The sequence below is a fragment of the Drosophila willistoni genome (assembly GCF_018902025.1).
Source record: "Drosophila willistoni isolate 14030-0811.24 chromosome XL unlocalized genomic scaffold, UCI_dwil_1.1 Seg142, whole genome shotgun sequence".
In the NCBI taxonomy this organism is placed as follows: Eukaryota; Metazoa; Arthropoda; class Insecta; order Diptera; family Drosophilidae; genus Drosophila; species Drosophila willistoni.
In genome coordinates, this window is record NW_025814053.1 from 7,448,574 (window position 1) to 7,459,129 (window position 10,556).

The following is a 10,556-nucleotide window of genomic DNA, read 5'->3' on the forward strand; positions in this document are numbered from 1 at the left end:
AGTTTTCGCTTGACTTTAAATTCCTTTTTAATATTTTTCAATAAATTTGGTATGAAAAATTTTAAAAATCAACAGAAATCGCTAAACGTCTGACCTGAAATGTATGCTACACATTTTGAAAGGAAACACAACTTGAGAATGGCGGCACCGAGCAAAGAAATAATCGATAGTGGCCCACTCGATAACATCGTTGTTTCCATCGATATTTCGCCAAATTCCAACCCAACGCCATTCTGCAGTTTAAAACAAACGGCTTGGAGAACGCTTTCAAATTGTAATTTGTAATTTGATTCAGTGAAATTTGAATAAATTTGTGGAAATTAACATTTACAAAATATGGATACAAGCGAAACGCCGCGGCGCCAGCTGCGCAATTCCCATTTGGAGAACGTACAGAATTTGAGTACACCCATACGCATACCGCCATCACCAATGCTAAAAACCCTCGGCATGGGAACAGGAGTAAGTGTCTATCGCCTGGATCGTTCACCGCGATTGGGACAAATCCGTTCGCCATGGGCTGTTAAGAAAATATTAAAGAATACGCTGGCCAAAAAGGATAAATTGTTCGATGAGCGTATTGTCTATGAGGCTGATATATTGCGGTAAGTGTGAGTAGCGGCTGCGACTGCTGCACACACATATAGCTCTCTCTCTATGTATTTGCTATGTATGTACACCACGACCACGCAGGGATGTGTGTCAGTGTCCCTGTGTGCTGCGTATGTGTCAATGTATGTATGTAGGTAGAGGAGTAAGTGTTGTATGTTGGTGTTGAGCCTGCGTGTGTATGCGTACATTTAGTGTAGACATCCCATGTAAATGCATATGCTTTGCCGTTTTGTTTCTCCCCCCGCAGCAAACTGAAGCATCCCAATATTGTGGGCTATCGGGGCATAGTCAAATCCACTGATGGTACGAATAACTTGGCCCTGGAGATGTGCACAACATCGTTGGGCTCCATACTGGAAGAGCGTCATGATGAGCATCTTGGACCATTGCCAGCGAGGCATACCTTTAAAATGATCATGGACATTGCCCATGCCCTGGACTTTTTGCACACGGAGGCCAAATTGCTGCATGGAGATCTCAAGTCCTTTAATGTCCTGGTCAAGGGTGAATTCGAGATATGCAAATTGTGTGATTTCGGTGTTAGTCTGCCTCTGGATGACAAGGGTGAGATTAATTTTCAAAAGAATCCTCAACTCAACTATGTTGGTAAGTAAAAGAGCATCAACCTGGGAGTTCCTTGTTAATGGCTAATCAATTTTTTGGCCAGGTACGGGTCTCTGGTCACCACCAGAAATCGTTGATGAAGCCGAGATCATTGACAGCAAGGCGGATATCTTTAGTTTTGGATTAGTTATCTACGAAACGTTGGCTCTGGTGCCACCACATTTTGGAACTGTTGCCGAACTTGCAGATGAAACTGAAATCGATGACGATGAAGTTTCAAAAGAGAATATCGAACAGGATCCAACAATGGACGACGACGACGTCGCCGCCACCGCCGACGACGAAGAAGACACCGAATTGGATGACACAAAGGAGAATGATGATGAATTCTCTCTTGCTGATCTGGAAAGTGCCTATGGCACTCGACCACCATTGCCTGTGGCTTTTCAGCTCAGCGATGATTACAATTGTATTGTTGAATTGTTTTATCTGTGCACCAATGCTCTCAGTGAGGATCGTCCATCGGCTCGTACCATTTGGCAATGCTGTGAGAATAATGCTGCCAATATAACCACATCGCTTGAATAGGCGCAGCAACAGAAATCATAAATATATCATATATATATATATATATTCTGAAAAGTCAATATATGCTTGCATTTAATGCATCTATATATATATATATATATATATATATATATTTGTGTGTATGTGTGGGTGTGGGTGTGTGTGTTTGTATGTATGTTGGGTTTTGTGTGAATCTGTGTATATCTAAGCTACTAAAAGACACTTGATAACTGAATTATATCGAATCACATCACACAAAATCTGCTATGAACACGTCAAGCGCACCATGTAGCTACTGTGTATGTAATTGTATTATATAAATATGTAATAAGATGCTCAAGTAAACTAAACGAAACAAAAACAAGCATTAAATCAATCACAATCTTCAATCGATAAAAACACATAAAAACAAAAAATGAGACGTTCATTCATTAATACCCCAGCAAAAGTTTTGCCCTAATAACAATTAATCTATGTATAATTCATGCACTATCTGTATTAAAAACAAAAAAAACAACCAACTCGCCAATTCTGAACGACAATTTACTAGTAGATTAAATAAATAATTATAATAAAAAGAAAACAAATTATGTTAAATTTTAAAACTTAATAATACTTACTTTTTTTTTCTTCTATTTCAATAAATATTGTAATTCATTGATAAGAGTTTTCAATGCTCAATTCATATGATAAGTTCCTCTGAAAATTCGCATCTTTCAGTAAAACTAGTTTAAGTTTTAGAACTCACAAAGGCACGATATTAACTCGTTTCAAGGAAACTTTGTTTAGTTTTGAACTGAGTCCTTTCGCTGATAACCTAGATCAATTGTATAATCAAGCCTTTCAATTCTGAAGTCAAAATCCCCTTTTTTGTTAGCCCTCCCATTGATCATTGACATTTTTTTTTTTTTGTATACAATTTCACTTACATTTATTAAAAAATAATAATACATACATCGAAATATTAGTTTCTGTTCGGGTTTCAGCTTGTAGTATCCAGAAGAGCACACAAATATATATGAATGTATATCCCAAGAATCTATCTAAACGTATTATGTGTAATTCTTTTATGGATCGTTTTGATATTCTTCTATAATAGAAACTAAAATGATGGACGCGAGCATATAAATAGGTTACGATTGTTTTTTATGTTGTGTTTCTTTTCTCTTCGACTGTAACAATGGATTTAGTGATTGGTTGGACTTGGAAGCAAGGGGAGAAATGTGTCTGCTGAACGGGAAGGAGGAGAGGAAGCTTAAGGATAGAGGAATGCGGTTAATTTGAATGATACAGATTCACTGCTGATCTACGACTACGATATAATAAGGTCTTGTTGGGGTTTTTTTTTTTTTTTTGTTTTTTTGTATATATTTTTCTCTCTCTCATTTCAAAATATGCAAATTTGTTAACTTTTATGTTGCCGAGCAAAAATTCTGATGCTTTTGTAATGTCTTCTTTTCTTGTCTCTAAACTCTAAAGATTTATGTTTGTTTTCTTTTTTTACATACTTGTAGATAAGTGTATAACATATTGTAAATAGATAAATATTAATATATATACATACATTTCTATATATATATATACATATATAGATATATAAGTGTGTATAAAAAGTTCGCATTGCTTACTTAAAGGCGAAGGCGCTGTTGGTGTTTTTTTAAATTTTTTTTTTTTTGTGTGTTTTTTACTTTGTTATTCTAGTATAATTAAACATTTTGCTCATACTTTTTCTCATTTGTTCTTGATTTTGTGTTAGTTTCTTTCATCTTTTTATCTTTCATTTAGTACCCACAATTTACAATTAAAAATCAACGAGTATTAAAGATAAAAAACCAGAACAAAATAGAAAAACATTTACAATTCTTGAAAGTTGGACAAAAAAAAATAATTATATGTGTAAAGCCTTTGGGAAGGACATGAGGTTTTTTGTATGAAGGGAAGTTGTTTAAAGTTTTTGTGCCGCAAAGTACATAAAATAATTGTTGGAATGCTTGGTATAAATAAACTTGAGGTTGTATATAGGATGGTTATATTTATTGCATTTGATGCTACTCTCCTCTCTCAGTCTCTCTCACTTCTTTAACGCGCTCTCTCTCTCTTTCTGTCTATATTCTGTCTTTTAATCCTATTTTTTTGAGTTTTACTCTCATATTTTCTCTTTTTCATTTGCTTCCTGTCTTTACTTTGCTTTCTTTTAGTGTTTTTGCTACCTTTTCATCTTTTAAATGTAATAACTTTCTCTCAATTTGGATCGTTCAGAATATCTTTCTCTTATTAACATTTTCCTCTTGTTGTTCTCTCTCTCTCTATCTCTCTCTCTCTCTTTCTGTCTCGCTAAAGCAACATCAAATTTTTGTAACACTTTTACTATAACATTTAAAAAAAATATATATATATATAGGTATATAAAAATAAAGTACAAATGGAAAAAGTTATAAGCATATAAAATAATCAAATTAAAAAAAAATAGAAGAAATTGTAATAATATGAAACAAAAATTATGTATATAGGTATAATGTATATGTATGAAACTCTGGGACTATGCTTTGTTTAAAAACTTGATAGTTGGAATGTGTAAAATAATAATAATAATAATAAAGGGAAGGGGGGCGGGACTGGGTAGTGTGGTAGTGTGTGTTTGTAGGTATTCTTATGAAAATTATACATAATTATGTATATATGTAAGTATAATCAGATGCGAGCCTGTTTCGCTTATGGTTCAGATTATCTGAAATACTAAAATCATGATTAATCAAATTAGGAGTGATCAATCAGGTTAGGTATTTGTTATCTTCACATTTCTAATAGCATTCCATTGGATCGTTAAGAAAATCTTAATGCTGTGTTTATAAGCGAAACAAGCTCGTGAACAATTTCCATTTCTATATATATTATATATTGTATTATGCATTGGTCGTAAGTCGCAAACTTTACGATCTATTCCAATACTTTTGCATTTAATTACAAATGTAAAACTCCATCCTTGACATCGCTGGCCATAATAGTTGATGCATTGGAGGCTGCTTGCTGGTGATGATGCTGCGAATGTGAATTGGGCGATGATGATGATGATGACTGTTGCTGTTGATGCTGATGATGATGATTGCCCGTCCCAGTTGCTGTTGCTGTCACTGATCCGGTCATTGCCGTCGTTGTTGTTGATGCTGTTGTGCCCGTAGGACTATCATCGAGCGTTACACCAGTCAGATCAACAATATCATCCTGATCATCGTGCTCAATCTCATCGGAGGTGTTTGTGTGATTCGTATGATGTGATCCACTCGATAATTGACTGTTGCGCGAAAAGGAGCCACGATGTGTAGACGTTAGAGTGCGTTGATTTGCCGGTTTGACAGTAATAATTAAATTGGAACTATTGGCCACCATCATATCGGTGACCTGATCCAATGTCTTGCCGGCCACCTCAATGCCATTCACCTCAATGACTTCATCGTTGACGGCCAGCAGGCCAGTGCTTTCGGCCAGGCCACCCGGCACCAGACGTGATATAAATATGCCCGGCTGTTTCTCCAATCCGCTGGCCGTCACACGTACAGAGGTGCCATCTCGTATATAGAACCCGAGCGGCTTATCACTGCCATGCTTCAAGAGACGGACTCGCCGATGTGTCTCCGGCACAATGTCTACATCGATAATGGCCGATACCTGACGGAAATCGTGTGGTATGGATATCGATGGTGCTTTGGTTTTAACGGGTGTGTGTCCCAACAATATGCTACCAAATAAATGACGCGATTTCATGGTACCAAATCCAGAGCACTCAGTGTGATGATCTACACATACATAGAAATGGAATATTGAACGATCGAACAATCAGGATGAGATCTATAACTTTATCAACTTACCTTTCCGCTGCACTATAATCCGCAACAATGGACGTGCCGTCTTGAGGGCCCATCCAAAGTTATCATCATTGTTGATTGGCAATAGATCATTGTCCCTTGGATCAATGTAGAGTATTAAAAACTGTATTTTAGCCAATTTATGCAACTGCTCAATGAGCGCTGCAAACTTCTCGAAGCTCTGTTCCGTTTCATTGCGTTTGAAACTCCATCGTCGGAATTCTGCATCGAACTGAAGAAGCAGAAGAAAGGATAAAAACAAAATTATCGCCAAAAGTTATGATACGCAAGTTTCTTGCTTGGAATTTATTGCTACACACATTCCAAGAAAATATGTCAACTCATATATGAAACAGATGATTTTATTGCAATTCGTTGTTTTGAATCAGGATTTATTTAGAGATGGCAATGAATCAGTCGCCAATTCCCAATGAAAAGGTTTTTGGTTTTTTACTTCTAAGTGAGAGAGAAATTGTTATTGAAACTTGTCCCGCCCGCCCTCGGCCTGTTGCATGCTTGGCCTGTTGATATTGTTGACTTTTTGGTTACGGCCCACTGATGGATGCCCACCACCACCTCACCTAATCTTTACGGGTGGGAACCCGTTCCGTTTGCATACTGTGTGTGTGTGTGTATGTACATACTTATATACATACATACGCATACTTTTCCTACACTCGCTTTGAATCTAACATATGAATCAGCACAAGCAGCAGCAACAACAGCCAACAGTGCCGCAACCGCCGCGTTTGTCGTCGACCTGGCCGCATTCCTCAACTTATGTATTTATGGGCAACAAAGTTGCCTTGCGATTAGGGCCACGCCTATTAATGATTAGGAAGGATATTTTTATTATTTACCTTTGATTTGACTTCAATTAGATTTGTTTCAGCATTGCCTGCTGTTCCTGCCGTTGTAAATATCTTATTTTTCGACATTTTTTTTTTTTTATCCAACACACACACACAAACACTCAACAAACACACACATACACAAGCACAACAACAACCCGAGGGGAAGGTTTTTCTCACTGCTCTCTTCCTTCGTTTTTTTTTTTATTTTTGGTCAGGTCAGTGTCATACACACGCACACATTAACACCAAAACAAACCGTGAGGGCACAGAATTAAAATGTACAAAAAAAAAACAAACAAAACAACCGTTTCAATAAATTAGAATTACAAAATATAAATTAAAACTAAATTAATTAAAACGAAGAAATGGATGGATGGATTTTGTATTAAATCTCGTCCAAAGCTGGAGAGTGTTTGAAAACGTCAAAGTTTTTGCGGAATGCCACTATGCGTTAGTGTTGGTAAACGAGAAAACACAACTATTTAACAATTGTACAGCAAATGCATCCGAAAAATTTCTAATTTTAAATAATCCTAATCTATATGTATATTTAATTTTATATTTTTATTTGCAAACAATAAATTAGTAATTAAAAAAAAAACAAATTACATTTTGTATTATCATGCATTTTCTGCACTGCATTTCTGTAAATTTTCATGAGCCAGAGCGAGACAACTATATGGCATGCGCATGGAAAAAGTATAGAGAGCTGCCCACTTGTCTCAAACAATGTGACTATTGTATGCCCTTTGTCTGGCCGCACACGTATACAATATATGTATGTCAATTAATTCAAAATGTTTCAAATGTCAAATCGTTCAGTGTCAATATAGTTAGAGACTTTTTCTTTAAATGTATAATATATATTTTTCATATAATTATACAATCATATTTATTTTCATAAATTTGCAATATGTGTGTTGCATAATCGGCAATAAAACCAATAAACCTCTACCCATCTAGTGTATACCGTGTACAACGAGGGTTTCTGTAAATGGAAGGCAGTATTTCTGTTTTTTTTTTTTATTTAATATATATGTAATTGTTGTTGTTGTTTGAGCGTGAAGTGTGCAATTGAGCAAAAAAAAAAACAAAAATTTGTTTAAATGTGACAACAAAATAGCAATATACGAACCAAAAACCAAAACACACACATTAAGAGAAGAAAAGTAACAACAACAACAACAGCAACTACGAAAAAGACAGCGGAATCGATTCCATCAAACAAAATTCATAGTTTACTACACGGAACAGCGCGCACAACAACAACAACAACAACAAAAATAAAGAAAAATATATATACATACATGTACGAAAGCATCATCAGATTTCTAGGATTTTGGAGTGGTGTATGTGTGTGTTCTTAAGCGGAGTCTTCCCGAGGTTGGGGTGAAGCCACCAAAAAGAAAAAACAAAACACAAGAGGATAAACGTTTATTAAATTTGGACTCCAGTCCACTGGAAGCAGGAGCAGCATCGACCTTTAAAAGAGATCCTGCTGACAGGAAACCTTGAAACACACACATACATACATACATACACAGACAGCGTCATAAAAACACCCACGCTCACGCACACAAGCCACAACGCACTTGCAGGCACACAAACACACACACATATATATATATATACTCATAGACGCGCGTCTAAAAGGAAACAGCAGCAGCAGCAGCAGCAGCATCCACCATGAGTTCGGTAATGTATTTTGTTTGTTTTATGTGTTTCAAAATATTGAAATGCTCATTTTAAAAACTTTGTTTAAAATCTTTAGCAGTATTCCAATGTGGAGAATCTTTCGCCTCAGACCATTAGGCAGGTGATGAGGGAGCTACAGGAAATGGAGAATACACCACCGGAGGGCATTAAAGTTCTAATCAATGAGAGCGATGTCACCGATATACAAGCCCTTATCGATGGACCAGCCGGTACACCATATGCCATTGGAGTATTTCGTGTCAAATTGACATTAAGCAAAGATTTTCCACAAACGCCGCCAAAGGCATATTTCCTAACAAAAATATTCCATCCAAATGTCGCGGCAAATGGTGAAATTTGTGTAAACACATTGAAAAAGGATTGGAAACCAGATTTGGGCATTAAACATATATTGCTTACCATCAAATGCCTGTTAATTGTTCCAAATCCCGAATCTGCTCTCAATGAAGAAGCTGGCAAAATGTTACTCGAACGCTATGATGATTACTCCCAGAGAGCGCGCATGATGACGGAAATACATGCCCAGGTGAGGATATACTTCAGAAATTAACTGCTAAACGAACTGCTAACTGGTTCGGTAACTACCGAACATATGTCCTTTTTTAACTATATATTGTATGAGAAGAGAGTAATATCCAATTAATCAAGGACTATAAAAAGTTAACCCTATGATATTTATTCGATTTGCTTCGTAAAAGGCTAAAGAAGCGTTCGCATTGTATTACATGTCTCGAATACTGTCAGATCAAACCACTATATCCACAGTTCGCTATCAATAAGGTCGAAGATACTTTTTTTTAGATCTATAACTTATTCTCTAAGCACTTGCAATCAAGATCGATCATAGGTTCTATTTTTTGTTTAAAGTTAGTTTTATTAGATGGAGGAAAAGTCAAAGACAAAAACTTTAATTGGTTTTGTTTTTTTTTTTGTATTTTTTGTTTGCAGCCGGCCAAATGTGCCAGCACCACCAGCGATGCCAAAGATGATGATGGACCCTCAACAAAGAAGCATGCGGGATTAGATAAGAAGCTGCAAGACAAGAAAAAAGAGAAATTGCTCAAAGAGAAGAAACGTATGCTAAAGAGATTATGAGAGGCATAAGCAGCAGTATCAGCAGGAGAAGCACCACCAGGGCGGAAGTACCAGAGTACCAATACCAGCAGTCAGCAGACGGGACAGATGGACAAAGATATGATATGAAGCGAGTTGTAAGTTAGAGGTCGGAGACTTAAGGATATAGAGGATTACATATTTAGCAGAAGAACAGCGGAGCAAGGAGCGAGCGCGCTATGAAAATTTACACTGATCTGATAATAAATAAAAAACTACAAAAAAAAAAATAAAAATCGAAAAAAAGAAAGAAATACAAAAAGCAAAACCCAAGATGAAAAGTTGTAGACGATGAACCACTCCAAAGAAATGTGCATCCAGTTATCAATAAAAAAAAAAAAAAACGAAGAATTTAACATCAATAATAACAACAACAACCACATAACAAATGCAACACATCGGTTAACCAGAGTCCAGAGTCTGTGAGCCGAGTATTAGTATAAAAATAACGAAAAAAAAGGAAACAAAATACTGGATAAATTGAGGAAAAAAGAGGAAACATTGAGAAATCATCTCCTAATTAATTTATGTAGTTTTCCCCTTTTTTTTAATTGTAACACTTATGAGCTATCTTAGCATAATTTATGTAATAAGTTAAAAACAAAGAAAAAAAAGAAAACAAAATCCCCCTGTTCTCTCTACAGAACCAGATTATCGTATCCTGACTATTGTTTTCTTTACACTCCTCTCTACATTTTATCACATTTGTTTTATTAACAATGTAAGAAACATCACTCAAACAATTAGATTTTTGCATTCGACACCTACACACACAACACGCACACACACACACACACACACACACACACACACAGAGAAATACATACAATATACATGCATATACATACAAACTTATATTATATATATATATATATAACTATATAGTTATAGAATTTGTGTCTTATTTTTCCTTCTTCGATTCTACAAACAAAAAAGAAAACAAAACAAAGAAATTGGTCTTTAATATTGAATCCCGCCTAGAATTAAGAACCAAAAAAAGAGAAAGGAAGAAAACTTGGAGGAATTTATACAGAGATAAATACCTTCTCGCACCTCCAAATCCAATTTTGAATAATAATAATATTCATTAGTATTGAATGTGAAACTATTATTATTATTATTTCGTATTTGTTCGGTTTGTTTTTTTGTCTGCACATTCTTGTAGAGCTTAAGTTGATGTACTTATGTGTAAAATGCAAAAAAGAGACAGCCAAAAAATGCTGATAAGTACTGAGAGATAATAATGATGAGGATAATAATGATGAAG

General features: G+C 35.6%; 3 protein-coding genes across 4 annotated transcripts; 2 read left to right on the forward strand and 1 right to left on the reverse strand.

Annotated features, from left to right (window-relative positions):
* The first annotated feature begins 210 nt into the window (after positions 1 to 210).
* LOC6644493 (lymphokine-activated killer T-cell-originated protein kinase) lies at positions 211 to 2,762 on the forward strand. The gene is made up of 3 exons (XM_002067377.4): positions 211 to 605; positions 860 to 1,218; positions 1,280 to 2,762. Exons 1-3 carry the CDS (start codon positions 337 to 339, stop codon positions 1,762 to 1,764), a joined length of 1,113 nt encoding a protein of 370 aa, XP_002067413.1. The 5' UTR covers positions 211 to 336; the 3' UTR covers positions 1,765 to 2,762.
* Positions 2,763 to 4,225: 1,463 nt separating this feature from the next.
* LOC6644492 (partitioning defective protein 6) lies at positions 4,226 to 6,771 on the reverse strand. Its single transcript, XM_023176946.2, has 3 exons — positions 6,467 to 6,771; positions 5,610 to 5,838; positions 4,226 to 5,537 (listed from the first exon to the last, which is right to left on the reverse strand). Exons 1-3 carry the CDS (start codon positions 6,542 to 6,544, stop codon positions 4,705 to 4,707), a joined length of 1,140 nt encoding a protein of 379 aa, XP_023032714.1. The 5' UTR covers positions 6,545 to 6,771; the 3' UTR covers positions 4,226 to 4,704.
* A 732-nt stretch (positions 6,772 to 7,503) lies between these two features.
* LOC6644491 (ubiquitin-conjugating enzyme E2 S) lies at positions 7,504 to 9,999 on the forward strand. Of its 2 annotated transcripts, none has more exons than XM_002067375.4 (3): positions 7,504 to 8,155; positions 8,232 to 8,702; positions 9,125 to 9,999. In XM_002067375.4, exons 1-3 carry the CDS (start codon positions 8,147 to 8,149, stop codon positions 9,269 to 9,271), a joined length of 627 nt encoding a protein of 208 aa, XP_002067411.1. In that variant the 5' UTR covers positions 7,504 to 8,146; the 3' UTR covers positions 9,272 to 9,999. The 2 variants fall into 2 exon arrangements, with proteins under 2 accessions (XP_002067411.1, XP_023032678.1); XM_023176910.2 differs by having other exon boundaries at positions 7,524 to 8,155; positions 8,235 to 8,702.
* The last annotated feature ends 557 nt before the right edge of the window (positions 10,000 to 10,556 follow it).